The 21085-nt window shown below is 36.6% G+C and overlaps 1 protein-coding gene across 6 annotated transcripts in view; it reads left to right on the forward strand.

Moving 5' to 3' along the window:
- The window catches only part of ESCO1 (establishment of sister chromatid cohesion N-acetyltransferase 1), an 81985-nt gene that overhangs the window by 20646 nt on the left and 40254 nt on the right, over positions 1 to 21085 (forward strand). For 2 of the 6 annotated variants that reach the window (XR_007122035.1, XM_047698522.1), the window contains exons 2-5: positions 3761 to 3861; positions 7021 to 7286; positions 13953 to 14055; positions 14297 to 16431. Coding sequence is in view for 5 of the 6 variants with exons in the window: in XM_047698522.1 (XP_047554478.1) it covers positions 14881 to 16431 (1551 nt within the window). In the remaining variant the exon portion in view is untranslated. The remainder of the gene's footprint in view (positions 1 to 3760; positions 3862 to 7020; positions 7287 to 13952; positions 14056 to 14296; positions 16432 to 21085) is intronic. The other 4 variants (XM_047698521.1, XM_047698524.1, XM_047698523.1 and 1 more) reach the window with 4 other exon arrangements.

Raw genomic sequence — 21085 nt, forward strand, 5'->3', positions numbered from 1 at the left:
GCAACAAAAGCAAAAATGAACACGTGGACTGCATCATACTAAAACAGTATAGCATAGCAAAGGAAACCATCACAAAATGGGAAGGTAACCTATAGAATAGAAGAAAACATTTGCAAATTTACAGATGTAAATCCCCATGGTTTGAATTACAATTAAAGACTTGTGGGGCGCCTGGGTGGCTCAATGGGTTAAAGCCTCTGTCTTCAGCTCGGGTCATGATCCCAGGGTCCTGGGATCAAGCCCCACATCGGGCTCTTTGCTCAGCGGGGAGCCTGCTTCCTCCTCTCTCTCTCTCTCTCTCTCTCTCTCTCTCTCTGCCTGCCTCTCTGCCTACTTGTGATCTCTGCCTGTCAAATAAATAAATAAATCTTAAAAAAAAAAGACTTGTGCTCTATCAAGAAAATAAAGGGCTCTATCAAGAATATAAAGTGACAGGTAACAGAATTAGAGAAAATATCTGTAAGCAGTGCATCTGCTGAGAATCTAATATCCAGATAAAGAACTGTTACAACTCAATAATAAAAAGAAAAATGTCCCAATTTAAAAAAGGAAAGAATATGAATATATATTTCTGCAGAGAAGAAATACAAATGGCTAATAAACTCATGAAGTTGCTCACCTAATTAGTCATTAGGAAAATACAAATCAGAAGTACAATGAGATACCACTTTATACCCAAAAGGATGACTAAAGTTTAAAAAGATAGTAAAAAATGCTGACAAGGATATAGAGAAATTGGAACTCTCATACATGGCTGGTGGAAATGTAAAATGATACAGCTTGTTTGGAAAGTTGTCCCTCTGAAGTTAAATACCATATGGTCCAGCAGTCATACTTTTTTGTATATAACCAAGAGATTGGAAACCTGTGTTCACACAAAACTCAGTAGAGTTGTTCATAGCATTATTTGTGATAGCTACAAGGTAGAAACCGTCTGTCAAATATCCAGGAACTGATGAATAGTTAAACAAATGTGGCATGTTTGTACAGTGGAATAGTATTCAGCCATAAAAATCACAGAGCGTTACTGATACATGCTATGTTACATGAACTTGAAAACATTAAATGAAAGAAGCCAATCACAAGAGGCCATATATTGTGATTCCATTTATATGCAACATCTACAATAGTCAAATCCATAGAAACAGAAAGTAGATTTGTAGTTGCCAGGGGCTGGAGGGAGAGGGGGATAGGGAATGACTTTAGTGAGCATGATTTTTTGTTTTGGGGGGATTTTTTTGAGGTCATGAAAATGTTCTGGAATTAGATACTGGCAGTTGTTTGTTGCATAACTCTGAATATACTAAAACTCACTAAGTTGTACTATAAAGAGGTTAATTTTGTGGTAAGGAATTATATCTCAATTATACAATTTTTTTTATATTTTAAAAATTTATTTCAGAGGGGCTAGGGGCAGAAGGAGAGGGAAGAAGAAACTCAAACAGACTTTCCTGCTGAATTGGAGTCCAACTTGGGGTTTGATCCTGCAACCCTGAGATCATGACCTGCACTGAAATCAAGAGTTGGACCCTCAACTGACTGAGCCACCCAGGTGCCCCAATGATGAAGTGTTTTTTTTAAAAATGACTTTAATATTAAAATATATTGGCTGATGTACAATCCAAATATTTTTTTCCTTTCTAGTGAAAATTTTTTTTTTTTTAAATAATCATGGGGTACCTGGATGGCTCAGTCAGTTAAGCATCTGCCTTTGACTTAGGTCATGATCTCAGGGTCCTGGGATCAAGGATGCTGAGCAGAGAGTCCACTTCTCCCTCTCCTTCTACCTCTCCCCATACAACCCCCCTTGTGCTCTCTCTGTCAAATAAATAAAATTTAAAATTGTCTTAATCAAATATTTTGATGATTAAAATTTGAATACTTTTTATTAAAAGCACTGTCGGAAATTGGATTATTGTTAAATTCTCGATATTTTCTAACGTGTTTTAGAAGTTCTTTTTGTAGTAAAATACATTATTTTAGGTTTTCTAAAGTGGTCATTTTATGTAAAGCTTAATCACTGTGGGGTTTTTTTTTTTTTTTGGACAGAGAGAGAGATCATAGGTAGACAGAGAGAGGAGGAAGCAGGCTCCCCGCTGAGCAGAGAGCCCGATGTGGGGCTCGATCCCAGGACCCTGGGATCATGACCTGAGCCGAAGGCAGAGGCCTTAACCCACTGAGCCACCCAGGCCCCCTGTTTTCATTAAGATTATATTAATCTAGGGGCGCCTGGGTGGCTCAGTGGGTTAAAGCCTCTGCCTTCGGCTCAGGTCATGATCCCAGGGTCCTGGGATCGAGCCCCACATCGGGCTCTCTGCTCCGCAGGGAGCCTGCTTCCCCCTCTCTCTCTGCCTGCCTCTCTGCCTACTTGTGATCTCTGTCTGTCAAATAAATAAATAAAATCTTAAAAAAAAAAAGATTATATTAATCTAGCTCTGGGTTGTAGGAGGGGCCTCGTTGATTTGCTTACAGATGAGAGGGTGCATTTCAGTTCTTATTTGCATGATTTTATTTAAGGGTTGTGAAGAAAGGGGAATTATTAAGTCATGTAATGCTAGATTAGTGATGGTTTAACATGAGGGCAAACTAGAATTGAAGTGGTCCTTGGCACACCTGAACAGGTGATTGACAGGTACTATAGAGTTCTGTATCAGTTTCTCTTCTATAAGGTAGGTCCCCACTGCCAAATGCTTTAAAATATTTAGAAATTGGGAGGAATAGATGTAAAAGAAGAATATTCATCATTTTTAAATTATAATTCTTAGGGGCGCCTGGGTGGCTCAGTGGGTTAAGCCGCTGCCTTCGGCTCAGGTCATGATCTCAGGGTCCTGGGATCGAGCCCCGCATCGGGCTCTCTGCTCTGCAGGGAGCCTGCTTCCTCCGCTCTCTCTACCTGCTTCTCTGCCTGCTTGTGATCTCTCTCTGTCAAATAAATAAATAAAATCTTTAAAAAAAAATTATAATTCTTAGTGCTAAAGTAATAAAGGAATATAAATGAGCTTTTTTGTTATATTTTGGGGCTTAATCTTTGGTAAGTTTAGAGTTTCTTAGAAAATAAAAATTAATTGCAAATATGTATTAGTTATTACTGTATAAGAAACTGCCCTAGAACTCAATGGCTTAAAACAGCAGTTAATTATTGATCACACATCTGCTGAGCAGTTGTGGGTTAGGTGACTTGGGTTTGGCTTGGCTGGGCAGCTGTGGGTGTGGGTTGGCTTTATTTCTCACTGTGGGTTGGGCTTGGCTCCTCATTTGGGGTTTGGCTCAGTTCTACTCTTTGTTTATTCTGGGTTCTAGGACTTTATCTATTGGTGAAGCTTTTCTCATGGTAATGGCAGAGGTACAGGAGGGTGCACAGCTGCACAAAGACATTTCAGACCTCTGCAACATTTCTGCTAATATACCATTGGCCAAAGCAATTTAGATGGCTAAGGTTTTTGGGGCAGGGAAGTATACTCTGCCCACCATGAGGCCAAAGGAAGGCATGTGGCCAATCTCAGCACTGGTTGGAAAGGAAAATACGCTCCTTCCATGGAGTGGAGGTTTGGAAGTGGTGATTATATATGAAGAAAAACCTAATCTATTACGTGGTATAAAAATATGTGATGCTTTATATTGTTATTAGACAGTTGTTTACTTAGTCTAGCTTAGTCTTAAGTTTAATGTATGAGTTAATAGACAGTAGTACTTTTATATTCCTATGTGTTTTTTTAATAGATTGTTTTACTTAGTTATAGGAATTTTTTTTTTTTTAAAGATTAATTCCCAAACATAGGAAGCTGTTAGAAGCATCACTCATTTGGAAACATCATCAGTCAACTTAAAGAAACAGTGATATGTGATTTCTGGCTTAGTAAGGTAAGTGACATACTTTTATAATTTGGTGCCTTCCAAGATGAATTAGTCAGTGTGCCAAATATAATTTTATATTTTCAGAGAAATATGTTTTAATTTTGATTAGGTTATATGTCTACATAATAAAATATTTGAGTGGGTGTATAGTGAAAAATAAGCTTTTCACACTGCTGACACTGGTTTTGTAATTCTTTTTCCCAGAAATCTTCACTATTATATTTATTATGTGTCTTTCCATACTTGTTGTGTGCATAAGCAAGCATATGTTTCTATGAATTTCCCTCTTTTTCTAAAAAATTATTTCTTTTACCTTCTGCACCTTGCTGTTTTTTGATTTAACAATGCTTCTTAGTTGCAGGTATAGGTCCATTTTAGTTATTTACAGCACTATTTTTTGGACAGCTTTATGAAAGTATAATTTATGTACAGTAAATTTCACTCTCTTAAACTGTACAGTTTGGTGGGTTTTGACAGATATACACACTCTTGAAACCACCATTACAGTCAAGACATAGAACATCTCTATCACTTCCAAAAGACTGTCTCTACTTCTCTCCTGACCTTAGGGCATGACTCATCTGCTATCTTTTACTGTCGATTACAATTGACCCTTGAACAACATGTGCTTGAATTGTTTGTGTCCATTTATGTGGATCTCTTTCAATAAATATATTGGAAAATTTTTTTGAGATTTATGGCAGTTTAAAAACTTGCAGACAAACCGTGTAGCTTAGAAATACTGAAAAAATAAAAAAATTAAGTGTTTCATAAACGCATAAAATGTATGTAGCTCATTACTTGCTACCATGAAATATTCACAGATCTATTATTAAAAAGTTAAAATTTATTAAAATGTGTATAGACACTTAACATACATTGCATCATTCACTGTAAAAAATGTAAACAAACATAAAGATGCAGTATTAAATCATAATTGTATAAAATTAACTATAGTATATACTCTACTACTGTAATAATTTTATAGCCATCTTATATTGCTGTTTTGGTGAGCTCAGGTATATGAGTCTGCTTAAAACATCGTGTGATGCTAATCATCTCTGAGCAGTTTGTCTCTGCAGTAAATTGCATATCACAGTAAAAAGTGATCTTGGCAGTTGTTGCGTATTTCTCATCACGTTTAGTGCAATACTGTAAACCTTAAAAAACACCGTGGGACCCATTTGAAGTGCCACTAGTGATGCTGGAAGTACTCCCAAGAAGCAGAGAGAAGGGATGACCTTACAAGAAAAAAGTTGAGTTGTTTGATAAGTACCGTAGATTGAGGTCTGCAGCTACAGTTGCCCACCAGTTCAAGATAAATGAATCTAGTGTAAGGACCATATAGGAAAAGAGAAGGAAATTTGTGAAGCTGTTGCTGCAGTTATGCCAGAGGTGTCAAAACCTTAGACTTTTTGAAATACCCTTTTATCTCGTATTGAAAATGCAGCTTTTATGTGGGTGTCTGACTGCTCTAAGAAAGGCATACCTATAGACTCCAATATGATTTGAGGAAAGGTGAAGTCATTTAGGACAACTTAAAGCAAAAGGAAGGTGAAGGGTTCTAAAGCTGGAGAATTTAGTGCCCGCAAAGGATGGTTTGATAATTTTAGAAAAAGGTTTGATTTTTAAAATGTCAAGAGAATAGGAGAAGCAGCTTCTGCTGACCAAGAGGCAGCAGATGAGTTCCCAAATACCATTAAGAAAATCACTGAGAAGAAAGGAAAGATATTTGCCTGAACAGTTTTTTTTTTTTTAAAGATTTTATTTATTTATTTGATAGGAGATCACAAGTAGAGAGGTAGGCAAAGAGAGAGGGAGAAGCAGGCTTCCTGCTGAGCAGAGAGTCCGATGTGGGGCTTGATCCCAGGACCCTGAGACCACAACCTGAGCCGAAGGCAAAGGCTTAACCCACTGAGCCACCCAGGCGCCCCCTGAACAGGTTTTTCTTAATGCAGACAAAAAGTAAGCTACAAGAAGGGATTGGCTAACTGTACTGTTTTGTGCAAGTGCAATTGGGTTTATGACCAGGAATGTCCTTATTTATAAAGCTGTTAATCTCCAAACCTTGAAGGGAAAAGATAAACACCAGCTGCCCGACTTTTTAAATCTCTACATCCAAGGTGGGGCTTGAACTCAACCCTGAGATCAAGAGTCTCATGTTCTACCGTCTGAGCAAGCAGGCACCCCAGCCAGACATTTGGTTGTACAGCAAAAAGGCCCGGACAATGAGAATCCTTTTTTGGGATTGGTTCCATCAGTGCTTTCTTTCTTTCTTACATCAGGAAGTACCTTGACAGTAAGGCACTGCCTTTTAAAGTTCTTTTGATCTTAGACAGTGTCCCTGGGCACTCAGAATCTGATGAGTTCAACACCAAAGGCATCAAAGTGGTCTACATGACCCTAACGCACAACATCTCTAATTTAGCCTCTAGATCAGGAGGTCTTAAGGACCTTTAAGGCTCATCACACATGGTACTGTCTAGTAAGGATTTTCAAAGAGACCCTAATAGATCATTATGAAAGTCTGGAAGGATTACATCATTGAGACTGCCATCATTGTTTATAGAACAAGCCATGAAAACCATCAAGCCCCAAACAGTAAATTCCTGCAGGAGGAAAAATATGTCTAGAAGTTGTGTATGACTTCACAGAATTTACAACAGAGCCAGTCAAGGAAATCCTGAAAGAGATTGTGGACATGGCAAAAAAAGGTGGGGGTGTGAAGGGTTTTAAGATACGGATCTTGGAGAAATTCAAGAGCTAATAGATGCCACACAGAAGGAATTAACAGAAGATGACTTGATAAGGATAAACACATCTGAACCAGACAGTGAAGAAGAAAATGTGGATGAAGCAGTGCCAGAAAACAGTTGACATTAGACAGTCTGGTAGGATTCTAATTATTCAAGACTGCTTTTGACTTCTCATAGGACATGGGCGCTGAAACGAAAGCAAATGGTAGAAGAAGGACTGGTACTGCATTAGAAACATTTTTAAAAAGATGAAAAAGCAAAAATGTCAGACAGAAATGACAGTGTATTTCTGTAAAGTACACCAAGTTGGCTTGCCTCTCCTGCCTTTCTTTTCACTTTCACCTCTTCTGCTGTCCCTGAGACACCAAAACCAACCCCTCCTCTTCTTCCTCTTCCTCTGCCTACTCAGTGTGAAGAGTGAAAACAAGAATGAAGACATTTATGATGATCCACTTCCATTTAATGAATAGTAAATAATCATCATGCCGTACAGTTAATAAACTTATCTGTTGTGTGTGTGTGTCTTCGTGTGAGAATCTAATAACTGTATGGCAAGAACTGTCTGAGACGTTTTCTGTCATCATCCTCATCATCATTGCTTAAGTGTTCATCGTGTAGAAAATCATGTACAAGACTTATATGGAAGTGGATAGCCTATCCTTATGTAGGCATAAGGTGAGTGATATTTAATATAAAATTAATAATGTGTTAAGTTTTCTTACTGTTTTATAACTTTGCTTTCAAAGAATTAAATTACTGTACAGTATGCTTCTCTCTCTTATAATTGGAGAAACTTTATCAGCCTATCATCACAGGTAAGTGGTTTTTTAGAAAAAATGTATTTGCAGTGTTGTGTTAATGAATATGACTGTAATACTGTATGACAGAAAAATTGTATAACGATTCATTCATTAGTGTATATGCTAGTCCAGTGTGAAGCAGCTATCAGTTGCACTAGGCTATTGTAAAGCAGTCATATTGCTCCTTCATTATCAGCGTGTGAATTGTTATATCTGTAAGTAAATACAGATTTCTTTTTCACATTTTTCATTTTTGATGTCTGATGTTAGTAATAACATATAACGTTTATTGTGTTTTGTATTATTTAGGACAATATTGATGTAGGTCCTGACTGATGATTCATCTTGTAAAACAATGATGTAAACTAATGGTATCAATAAATACATGCAGTACTGTAAATTTATTTTCTTTTCCTTAAGATTTTTTTTTTTTTTTTAAGATTTTATTTATTCATTTGACAGGCAGAGAGGCAGGCAGAGAGAGAGAGGCGGAAGCAGGCTCCCCGCTGAGCAGAGAGCCCGATGCGGGGCTCGATCCCAGGACCCCGGGATCATGACCTGAGCCGAAGACAGAGGCTTCAACCCACTGAGCCATCCAGGCGCCCCTTTTCCTTAAGATTTTTTAAAGATTTTCTTTTCTCTAGTTTTATTGTTAAAAATATGGTATATAATGCATATATCACAAAATTTGTGATTATTGACCATTTATGTTATTTGCAAGGCTTCTAGTCAAAGTAGGCTATATTAGTGTCACATTTTGGAGGAGTCAAAAGTTACTATGCAGATTCTTGACTGCATTGGGGTTTAGTGCTCCAACCTCTGCTTTGCTCAAGGGTCAACTATAGTTTGCTTTTCTTTTTAGAATTTTAAGTAGAATCCTACATTATATACTCTTTGTGTCTACCCTTACTCACCATAATGGTTGTGAGGTTCATCATATAGTTCCAGTGGTTTGTTCCTTTGGATTGCTGAGTATTTTTCTACTATATTATTGACATACTACATTTTATTGACCCATTCATCTGACCTTTGGGTCTCCCCCCCCCCCCCAGATTTTGGTTTCTGTGAATAGAGCTGCTTTGAGGATTTTTAAAAAATATTTATTTTAGAGCACGTGAACGAGAGAGAGAGAGAGAGAGAGAGAGAGGGAGGTGGGGAGGGGCAGAGGGAGAGGGGGAGAATCTCAAGCAGACTCTCTGCTCCGCACAGAGCCAGATGTGGGGCTTGGTCTCCTAACCCTGAGATCATGACCTGACCTGAAGACAAGAGTTGGGCACTTAACCGACTGAGCCACTCAGGTGCCCCTGCTTTGAAGATTTTTGAACATGGTTTTTACATGGTGATATGTAGGATGGGTAGGATGCTTGCCTAAAAACAAAACAAAACAAAACAAAACAAAAAACTTTGTCTACCCCAAAGATTTTTGTTTTTGTTTTCTTCTTGAGTTTTATAGTTTTATATTTGTTTCTTTGGTCAATCTCAAATTATTTTTGTGGGTTTTGTGAGGGAACGGTTGCTGTTCTTTTTTTTTTCTTTTCCCTTTGATTTAGATTGCCAGTAGTTCTAGCACCGTTTTTTTCAGACTTTGTTTTCCCCATGGATTTGTGTTGGCACTTTCGCTGAAAACCAATTGATCAGATAAAAATAAAATAAAATTAGGGGTGCCTGGCTGGCTCGTTAAGCGTCTGCCTTTGGCTTGGGTCGTGGTCTCAGGGTCCTGGGATTGGAGCCCCGCATCAGGCTCCCTGCTTCTCCCTCTCCCATTCCCCCTGCTGTGTTCCTTCTCTCGCTGTGTCTCTGTCAAATAAATAAATAAAATCTTAAAAAAAAATAAAACCAACTGATCATAAATGTATGGGTCTGTTTTTGGATTCTCTATTCCATTGATCTCTGTTTCCTTTATCAGTATTAGAGTGTCTTGATTACTGTAGATTTACTAAAGTTTAATAGTATCAGTATTACACAGAAAAATATCAGTATTACACAAAAAATTTTTAAAGGCTTTTTGACTAGTCTTTTACATAGTTTCTTCTATTTCATGCAAGTTTTAAAATCAGTTTGTCAGTTTCTGTATAAAATGACTGGAAATTTTGCTTGGAATTGAGTTGATGTGACTGCATGCTATTCTGTTGGTAGTATATATAATTTAGTCGATTATATAAGTAGCTTATAGTGGTATCCATTTGGCTGGGGTACTCAGTCTCTCGATACAGTATTGTAATTTTATATTGTGTTTTTCAGCACTTGTGCATGTGTCTATAATATAAAGTCCTGGAAATGGAATTGTTTGAAATTTAACATTTATAATTTGATAGATACTGCCTAATTGTCTTGTGTAGACATTGAATTATCTGCACTAATGTGACAGTACCTGTCACAAACCTTTGCCAAGACTGTATTGTTAAACTTCCCGATCTTTGGCCATTCTGATAGCTAAAAAATGGTGTTTTAATTCTAACTTAAATTTTTCTGTTATCACACCCGCCATCTGTGGTTTCTTCCTGTGAATATATCATGGTAATTAGATTTTGCTATTTCTTGCCAGTGTATTTTCCTAGTTTTGTTCCTCCAACTTGGCTTCTGAATATTCTGACAAGGTTTGAAAGTTTTTCCCACTCTGCAAATAAATGTTAGAATTCTCCCACATTTTATTTACACCAAAGATACAAATGTAGTGATCTGAAGGGGCACGTGCACCTGAATGTTTATAGCAGCAATGTTCACAATAGCCAAACTATGGAAAGAGCCTTGGTGTTCATCAACAGATGAAATGGATAAAGAAGATGTGGTGTATATATACAATGGAATATTATGCAGCCATCTGAAAATGAAATCTTGCCATTTGCAATGATGTGGATGGAACTAGAGGGCATTATGCTAAGCAAAATAAGTCAATCAGAGAAAGACAATTATCATATGATCTCTCTGATATGAGGAATTTGAGAAACAAGACAAAGGATCATAGGGGAAGTGAAGAGAAAAATGAAACAAGAGGAGACAAGAGAGGGAGACAAACCATAAGAGATAAGAGACTCTTAATCTCAGGAAACAAACTGAGGGTTGCTGGAGTAGAGGGGGGTGGGAGGGATGAGATGGCTGGGTGATGGACATTGGGGAGCATATGTACTATGGTGAGTGCTGTGAATTGTGTAAGTCGGATGCATCACAGACCTGTGCCCCTGAAACAATACATTATATGTTAATTAAGAAAAAAAAATTACCTTTTAACTGCCCCCCCTAAAAGATCATCATCATTACAGTAGAATACACTGAAAAATATTTCAGTCTAACTTTTTTGAAGGACTTTCTGGGAAGTGTCGGGGGAGTGACAATAAATTTTCCAACTTTGTCCATTAAAAAAAACTTTGAAAGAGTAGAGCAAAAATTTGTCTATTTTTCTAAAATCAAGTATAACTAGGATATTGTACAAGTTACAATTAACTAGTTCTTCTCATTAAAAAAAATTCTCCCACATTTTAATTTGCTGTATTTTAACTTCTGTTTAACTTTTAATGGTTAAATTTTTCCTGGATATAACTGCACTTTTAAACCAAAATTACCCAGATGGTTACCTGCTTGTCCTGACACCAGTTGTTGAATAATCTTTTCTTCATTAATTTGAGAGTAATTAATACTACCTTTATATGTACTAGCTTCCCTTATGCACTTGGGCCTATTTTTGGAGTCTCTGTTTTCTCTTATCTATTGATTTGTTGGAACTAAATTGTTAATTATTATAACTAAGTGACACAGATCTACACTTACTTTGTAAGTTTTATTTGTGTATGTGTGTGTTATAAATGGCATGTGATATTTTCTTCTATTACGTATTTCAGTTGATTGTTTATTTAAAGCTTTTGGTTTTGATTTTCAATTTTTAAAATTTATTCTCCTTTATAAATTCACATACTAATTTTGTTTTATCTTCCTTGTAGATAATAATTTGCATGTATAATATGTATGTGATCAAGATTTTTTTCCCCCTCCCTAGAAGAAGCTTGAGGGTCATCTTCTTGTCCTCATGATACATTTTTGACTTTTTTTAAAAAAAGATTTTATTTATTTGTCAGAGGGAGCAAGCATAAGCAGGGAGAGTGGCAGGCAGATGGAGAAGCAGACTCCTGCTAAACAATGAGGCCAGTGTGGGACTCGATCCCTGGACCTCAGGATCATGACCTGAGCCGTAGGCAGATGCTTAACTGACTGAGCCACCCAGGCACTCCTTAACATCTTTTTTTTTTAATCCATTGTGCTTGGTGTTCTTGGCTCTTTAAATCTGGAAACTCAGGCATCTGGTGGCAAAGTCAGTTAAGCATCTACCTTTGTCTCAGGTCATGATTCCAGGGTCCTGGGATTAAGCCCTACATCGGGCTCTGAGGAGACTGCTTCTCACCTCTTCTCCCTGCTCATGCTCGCTCTTATCTCTGTTGCTATCTCTGTCTCTCTCAAGTAAATAAATAAAATCATAAAAAAAAATTCCCAGAAACTAATTTCTTTCAGTACTAGGAAAATTTCCTGAACTCTTAGTTTTTTGTTTTTTTTTTTTTTCTAAAATCCCAGTTGCTGGACTGTTGGATCTCTTTGGATAGTCCTTTAATTTTCTTCTTTTGTCTCCTATTTGACATCTCTATTTTGTTTGACTTTATAGGAGATCTTCTTTTATCTTCTAATGCTTTTTTATTTTTTAAGATTTATTTATTTTAGTGTGTGCATGAGCCCATGCAGAGGAGGGGCAGAGGGAGAGGGAGTCCTAAGCAGACTGTGCTGAGTGCAAAGACTCTTGTGGGGCTCAGCCCTGAGATCATGACCTGAGCCAAAACACAACAGTCAGACACATAACTGATTATGCCACTCCAGCACGCACCACTCTTCTAATGCTTTTATTGACTCTTTTCATTTCTTTTATATTTTTATGTGTTCCTTTTTATTGTGAATGTTCTTGTATATTTGTTTCATGGATAGATTAACTTATTTTTAGTTTTTGGCTTTCCATAGTTTGTTTCTGCCAAGCTATTTGTTTTTCTGTTTTTTGTTTTTTGTTTTTTTTTTCATTTTAAGGTTTTCCTCATATATTATGATCCTTGTTTATTTGCTCAGAGTTGCAAATGAGACACTAAAAACTGACTTGGAAGTTTTGTCTGTTTGGATGGTGGGTGGGCTGGTTGTTAACTGTAGGGTCTAAATGTGTGTGTGTGCGCACATGCATGTGCACACTTATTGGTATTTTTTTAGTTCTTTTACCTCTAGGCCTGTCAAATTCATTAAAAAATGGTCTTCCAGGGGCGCCTGGGTGGCTTAGTGGGTAAAGGCCTCTGCCTTTGGCTCAGGTCATGATCCCAGGATGCTGGGATCGAGCCCCGCGTCGCGCTCTCTGCTCAGCAGGGAGTCTGCTTCCTCCTCTCTCTTTCTCTCTCTCTGCCTGCCTCTCAGCCTGCTTGTGATCTCTGTCAAATAAATAAATAAAATCTTAAAAAAAAAAATGGTCTTCCAGTTTCCTTCCAGGAAGGTACAGGCTGGGCTGCTTCTTCTAGGAGTTTCTCAGTGTGCAGGGAGGATTTTAGGTAGAGGGGGAGTAGGTTTCAGCTCTGTGTGTACTCCTACTTATTTCCTCTATTGTCAGTATGTTACTTCTGCCTTACCTGTCACTCTTGAGCCCTCAGACCAAATACTTGTTGTTACACTCTTTTCCAGAGATTTATACCAGGGTCTTAAGGGATGCAGGGCAGTTTTCTGGTCCTAGTAATTGGAATGGCAGTCTTGGAATCTTTCTGCCTTTTTTTTTTTTTTTTTAGATTTTATTTATTTATTTGACAGAGAGAGACACAGTGAGAGAGGGAACACAGGGGAGTGGGAGAGGGAGAAGCAGGCTTCCTGCCCATCCCAGGACCCTGGGATCATGACTGAGCCGAAAGCAGATGCCTAACGACTGAGCCACCACCCAGGTGCCCCTCTTTCTGCTTTTTTGAGTCCTGTTTTCATCCTTATCTCCTATGGAGCTTGGGACTGGCAGTTCCTGAGTTTTTGGGGATTCTGTGGAGGGCTGCTTCTTAGCTTTCCCCATTTCCAGCTTAGGATTCAAGTTTTCTTGAGTCTAGAGGTTATTATTTGTCATTCTTTGTAGCTTCCATATTTTATTTTTACCATTTACTCTTTTCTTTATCCTTTGGATTTATGGTTTTGTCTTTTATTAATCTATTGCTTTTTTAAAGTAGGTTTTCCATGAGAGTAGAGCAAAGTGTGTGTTTAAATCTGCCTTTTTAACTGTGTATCAGTGTTTTTCTATGTACAAGTAGTTATGTGCACTTTTTTCCCTCAAAGTAGGATTTTACTATTATGAATTGTGTTTTATATTTTAAAATTGTTTTTCTACAACATAAAATGGACCATCTACTTAAGGTTAGAAATACTAAAACTAAATGGTATGTATGAAGACTAATGATAGGACATCATAAAGTTGTGGAGTGTTATATTTGATGAATGGTGAATGAATAATTTACATCTTTGCACCTTTTAAACACTTAAAAAAATTTTTTTTTTTTAGGTGCTGTGTAATGTGTTAAGAGGATACTTTAAGGAATGAATTTGCCAAATTCTCATGAGTTATGGTGGCTGAAAGATCAATTCTGTCTTGTGGGAAAAGAATTGTAAGTAGCTTCAAGAAATAAACTGATTTTAACTATCCTATGCTTATGTAAAACAAGTTATCATTTACTTATAAGAATGTACTTTGGGATACTTTATTCTGTTAGTCTTAATTACACAGACTAAATAATTAAAAAGGAGAAGTAGGGTTTATATAAATCAATTATCTTTCTGTATAGTATTAGCATTGCCATATTTCTTGGATTGTACAAAATTTAATTTTAATTTTTTTTAATTTTTCAGAAATGGCAGCACAAAAGGAAATCTATATTAATAGAGTATTTTATTAAACGAAAGAGGTTAGATAAGAACTTTAAACTAACAGTCTCAGCAAACAAGGAAAGAAACCTGTTAGCTGTAAGACATGTTTCAAGTGAATCGAAGTCCAGTAACTGTAGACTTCAGAAGAAAAAAGGTTTCAAAATCTTTGTCAAAACAGGTCAGTGATAAATAATTCTTCCAGTAATAGGGCTAGGCCTGAATACCATTATTAATTGAAAAATTAACAAAACAGATTGAACCTGAATTTTTTTTTCATAAAAAGTTCTTAAAATATCAAATTAGAATTAAATTTTCCTCAAATTTCTATTGCCTTGTCCAGCAGTAAAGCAAATATCTTTCAGCCTTCATATCAGATTTTCTCATGTCCTAGGGATGACCGAAACCTTACTTAAAGCAAAATAGTATTTTTGCTGAAAATGTTCATCAGCCTCAAAGTTGATTTTTAAGACCTCCTCAGTAATAATACTAGACATTCAGCATTCACACCTATCAGGACACGAAAATTCTCCCAAAAACTACTCAGAAAAGGAGGACCTTACTCAGGAATGATGTCCATTCAGGAGAAATCAAAAGAAAATTCCTCTAATGTTGTTAGAAAAAGTGAAGGTAAGAATTTAGAAACACAAATTCAAGGTTCTCAAACGAATCTGGCAAAAAAATCAGGTCCAAAGGAAGCTGTAAAATCACTGGTTAAATCTTCTAGTGAGAGTAATATAAATCAACCTGGATTAGGAACATGCATGAGTACAAGGTCAGCAAAAGCCGCGTCCAATGATAAAAAAGCTAGTAAATCCATTAATAAAAATATGGTGACTGTGAAGGGAAATTCACAACAAGAATCCACAAAAAAGAAGAAATTACCTCAGAAAAAGTCAGTGCATGGAACTCCTAAATCAAACGAACAGCTTAACCGGAGATCACAAAGACTACAACAGTTAACAGAAGTTTCAACAAGGTCTCTGCGTAATAGAGAAATTCAGGGTCAAGCTCAAGCAGTTAAACAGACTTTGCCACCAAGGAAAGAGCACTGTAACAATTCTCAAAGTAAATCTAACAAAGCTAAAGCAAGTCAAAAACATGTGAAAAGAAAAGTACCGGAAATAAAGTCTGATTCTAAAGAGGATGAAAATCTAGTAATTAACGACGTAATAAATTCCCCCAAAGGAAAAAAACGCAAAGTAGAGCATCAAACAGCTTCTACTTGCAGTTCTCAGTGCACAAAAGGATCTGAAAAATGTCTTCAGAAGAACACTAGAAAAGAGGAAATAAAATCTGTGCCTGTAACTTCTGAGATAAGAAGATCAAAAATGGTTACTTCAGCAGTCTCTGAAAAGAATGAGGTGAAGAAGTCTGTTTATACGCAAGTGAATACTAGTGCAAAATCCCAAAAAAGTCCACAGCCGTCAGTGCCTGAAGAAAGGGTAGATAAGGAGTTGGAGCAAGCGGGAAAGAGCAAACGAGGTAGCATTCTTCAGCTCTGTGAAGAAATTGCTGGTGAGATTGAGTCTGATACTGTAGAGGTAAAAAAGGAATCTTCACAAATGGAAAGTGTAAAGGAGGAGAAACCTACAGAAATAAAATTGGAAGAGACTGATAATGAAAGACAAATACTTCATCAGAAGGAAACCAATCAGGATGTTCAATGTAATCGTTTCTTCCCCAGTAGAAAAACAAAGCCTGTGAAATGTATACTAAATGGAATAAACAACTCAACTAAAAAGAACTCCAACTGGACTAAAATTAAACTCTCAAAATTTAACTCTGTGCAGCAAAATAAGTTGGACTCTCAAGTTTCCCCTAAATTGGGCTTAATACGGACCAGTTTTTCTCTCCCAGCCTTAGAAATGCATCATCCAGCTACTCAAAGTACATTTTTAGGGACAAAACTACATAACGATAAAAATACAGCTTGCCAGCAGGAAGAAATGAAAGAAATTAATTCCGAAGAAGTTAAAACTAATGATGTTACAGTTGAAGTTAATAAAACCACAAAAAGGTCTTCTGAAAATTGCCATTTGGATAATCAGATAAAACCACCTCCTGACCCACCGTTGGATAACCAGAGGAAAGATTCTTTTGAATCAGCACCAGATAAGGTAATTTATTTTCATTATGTGCAATAGAGGTACCTGAGTACTGTCTGTTAAATTTTAGCATATTTTAGCTTAAGAATCAAGTCATAAAAGACAGGAGTCATTTGTTAAGGTATCCTGTTTAGTTGTTAATAGTGTTTTATTAACTCAGTCATGTAGTGAGTGATAGAACTTAGTGGTAGCTTTAGATGTCTGATGTTTATATAAATGCTTCTCATTGCTTCCTTATTTTCACCTTTCATTTTTATTTTATATGAAGCATAATCCTGTTGAATTCTAACTTTTCTTCTTTTTAACAATTTTTTTGAGCATAGTTGACCCACAGCGTTTTGTTAGTTTCTGGTGTACAACATAGTGATTTAACATCTCTGTATGTTATGCTTTGCTCACCACAAGTGTGGCTACCACCTGTTACCATACAATGCTATTATAATATCATTGACTATATTCCCTATGCTCTACCTTTTATTCCCATGACTTACTTATTCCATGACTGTGTTTCTCACTCCCCTTTATTAATTTTGCCCATTCGCTTACCTCCTAACTTTTCTTCAACACACTGATTTGCTTTTTCTTTTAATTGTAACCACAGAAACTATGTTTCATAGTGACTAAAATATAGAAATTAAACTTCAGCCTTATTCTGACCAAACTGTTAAAAATTAATTTTAGCTGGCACAGATCAGCCCCTTTTTTCCACCTGATAAAAATTGAGAAAATTAAACATTTCTAGTAGTAGGGGTGCCTTTTAAGTTTGACTTTTGTGATCATTTTGAACAGTTGGACAAATAAAATGTCTGAAAGATGTAAATAATTCAGACTTCAATTTAAGATTAGTGGTGAAGAATTTTTTAAAATGGAAAAATAAATGGAATAACAGAATCTTTAAAAAAAAAAGGAAGGGAATCTAATAGCTAGAAGAAACTTTAATGATGATCTGAGGAAGTAGTTTGAAACTAAAAGCATCTGAGCCAATTTTCTTCAAATTGAATCACAGGTAAAATCCCAATATATAAACCAGTAAGCAGAAATTTATTTATGCATAGAACCATGGAGCTCTATAATATAATATAGATTTGAAAAACTTGGCTAATTTGTTTTAATTGTTTAATTTGGTAATGAGAAAACTGAGCACAGTAGAGGAATGTGATTTAGATCACATGTTTGAGGGCACAAATAGGATTGAATTTTCAGGTGTTCTGATTCTCAGCCCAGCATTTTTTTTCTACAGTTACGTACTTTGAACATTAGATCATTTGAGAAAAAAAATCACTGTGAGCAGAGAAAAAAGTCAGATCATCCCAAAGTTTTGGGAATGATTTAAAGTTCTCTTTAGAGATATTTTGTTCTAGAAGCAACTTCGAATGACTGAAGAGTCTGGGCTTTATGCCAGAAGCCATGAAAATAGATCATTGTCTGTTTGTGTGGAGTACAAATCAAATTGAAGGGAACAGATACCATATGGTACTCGTAGATTTTATTTTCTGAACAAATGGGAATGAAAGCATCAATTAGAAGATAATTATTCAAATAGTGATAGTAATTAGAAGTAAGTAGTGAGTGGTAGTGTGAGTAACAAGTGTGGCTTCCATGAGAGATGGGGTGGCTTTCTATTCAGAGTATGTTTTGTCAGCAAATTGATATCTGTATTCCAGTTGTAGCTGCAGAGTTTATCTTCTACTCCTTTGCTACATAAATGTCAAAACTCAGTTTGTGAGGTAAGTCATGGGGATAAAAGGTACAGCAGAGGGAATATAGTTAGTGATACTGTAGTAGTGTTGTATGATGACAGATGGTCACTACACTTGTGAGCATAGGATAATATATAGAGAGGTGTTGAATCACTGTTGTACAGCTGAAAGTAATATAACATTTCGTGTCCACTAAAATAAAAAAAAACCCTCAGTTTGTGGAGAATTATATTGAAGAATAAGAAAAATGTAATCCTTTGGAGTAAACTACTAGAATAGAGATTCTTACTTAGATCACATTATTTTTACCTATAATATTGCTTTTACTGGAATGTGCTTTGGATTATACTCTTTCTCTTGAGGTGCATTGTGAGAAACCGTCCTATGAAACTTGTGTTAAAAATTTTATTCACATTTGTAAATTCTTGAATATTTAAAACATTCAGAATACTACAGACACTAACATACTTGTGTCTACCACCCAAATTTGACAAAAACTAACATTTTATTGAATGCTGGTTTTTTAAAATAAGGAAAGTACGTTACAGGTACAGGAAAAGGCCATTATTCTCCCTCTTCTTTCCATTCAGCTCTCTTCCCAGAGTTAAATGTGTTTGTGAAGTTGGTGGGGATCTTCTCATTTTCTATTTTTATTAGTTCACTGTGTATGTGTATGTATATCCATAAAGAATACTTAGCAGTGTTTGTGTTTGAAATGTTTTCTGTGTGTTTTTAATGTTACAGTGTTTTAAATGTTAAATGCTAAAATGGTGTGTGTGGGGGGGGGTTTTTGGCAATTTGTTTTGTGCAGTCAGCATTTGATACTTAACCAATACATGGGTATTTAAATAACTGTAAATGAGTATACCACAGTTTGTTTTCCTGTTCTAAAGCCCCTTCAGGTTGTTTCTGTTTTCACCAATACCGGTGATATGATTACTTTTACAGAGTGGTCAGGGAATTGGGTAACCATTCCGTTGAAGATGTAGTTGTATCTGCCGTGTCCAAGAAGTTCTGCTAGGGCTACAGAAGAGGAAACGTTTCCTACCTTTAAGGAATTTCCATTATAGCAGTCACTTAAGAGATTTTTCTTCTTGTCATGAGCACTAAGAATTGAGGTAGTTTAGTTTAACCATCATAATAGCTTTAGGTTAAGAACATAATAGCCTTTGGTGAGCACTGCCTCTTTGTTAGTCAAAGGAGAGCTTCATACAATTGTCACCACAATCTACACTGTAGTTTCTTATTACCTACATATTATAGGTGAGGAGAGTGAGGCTTAGAAATTTAAGTACCTTACCTGAGTGATTTATAAGTGGTAGAGCTAGGATTTAAACGGAAATTGACTGGCTTCAGTGTCTCACGGGGTTATACTAGGGGAGGAAAGAGAATATAAAAACAAATCTTTTATCATACAAAATCTTTTTCTATGGCTGCCTGTAATTTTTATGTCAATTTTAGCAGTACTGAGAAATGATGGTTGATAAGGCTAAGCATTTGATAGGCCTTCTTTTAATTCTTTGGACTGAATTTAAATTATTTGAACATGGGGAATCTAGGTGGCCAAGTCGATGGAACATCAGACTGACTCTTGATTTTGGCTCAGGTCATGATCTCAGCGTTCTAGGATTGAGCGCCTTGTCAGGCTTCTTGCTCAGTGGGGAGTTTGCTTGAGATTCTCTCTCTCCTTCTTAGCCCTTTCTCTTGGTCTCTCCTGCTCTCGCATGCTCTCTTTCTCTAAAATAAAGAAATCTTTAAAAAAATTATTTGAACTTTATGAATTTTAAATCTTTTTTTTTTTTTTTTTAAGATTTTATTTATTTGACAGAGATCACAAGTTGGCAGAGAGGCAGGCAGAGAGAGAGGAGGAAGCAGGATCCCCGCTGAGCAGAGAGCCCGATGCGGGGCTCGATCCCAGGACCCTGGGATCATGACCTGAGCCGAAGGCAGAGGCTTAACCCGCTGAGCCACCCAGGCGCCCCGAACTTTATGAATTTTAAAGCCCAGTTATATTATGATTTATTTTTTAAGCCAGTAATTTACTAAATTCTGTCCTATTTAATGGAGATTAATTGGTAATTTGTCATTGTTATATATTTTTTAAAGATTTTATTTATTTATTTGACAGAGATCACAAACAGGTAGAGAGGCAGGCAGAGAGAGAGGAGGAAGCAGGCTCCCCACTGAGCAGAGAGCCTGATGCGGGGCTCGATCCCAGGACCCTGGGATCATGACCTGAGCCGAAGGCAGAGGCTTTAACCTGCTGAGCCACCCAGGCGCCCCTGTCATTGTTATTTTTAATTTTTCTGCTTTTTCAATGACAAAAATCATTCACTTTTTAAAAAAAAATGTTCAAAAATGTTACATGTTGAATGTAATTATCACAATACAGATACAGCCAGTGTTAATAGAGTGTGGAGTTTTGTGGTTTGTTGTTGTGGTTTTTTTTTTTTTTTTTTTTTTTTGGTAGTTTACTGAGTATCAGCTTTGACAGTGTTCTGATTTAGGGAATCTTGGGAATACAAAGATAAGTGAAATATGATCTTATCCCTTAAGAGTTACAGAAGATGAGGGCACCTGGGTGGCTCAGTTGATTAAGCCACTGCCTTCAGCTCAGGTCATGATCCCAGAGTCCCAGGATCAAGTCTCACATCCCGCTCCCAGCTCCATGGGGAGTCTGCTTATCCCTCTGACCTCCCCTCTCATGCTCTCTCTCACTTTCTCTCTCTCTCAAATAAATCTTTAAAAAAAAATGGGGCGCCTGGGTGGCTCAGTGGGTTAAAGCCTCTGCCGTCAGCTCAGGTCACTATCCCAGGGTCCTGAGGAGCCTGCTTCCCCTCCCTGCCTATTTGTGATCTCTGTCTGTCAAATAAATAAATAAAATCTTTAAAAAAAAATCTTAAAAGAGTTACAGAAGATGAATCAAAAACAAGTAACTAATTGATAGTAGTAATAAGGACATGAAA

The sequence above is a fragment of the Lutra lutra genome, chromosome 12, assembly GCF_902655055.1.
Source record: "Lutra lutra chromosome 12, mLutLut1.2, whole genome shotgun sequence".
Lineage (NCBI taxonomy): Eukaryota > Metazoa > Chordata > Mammalia > Carnivora > Mustelidae > Lutra > Lutra lutra.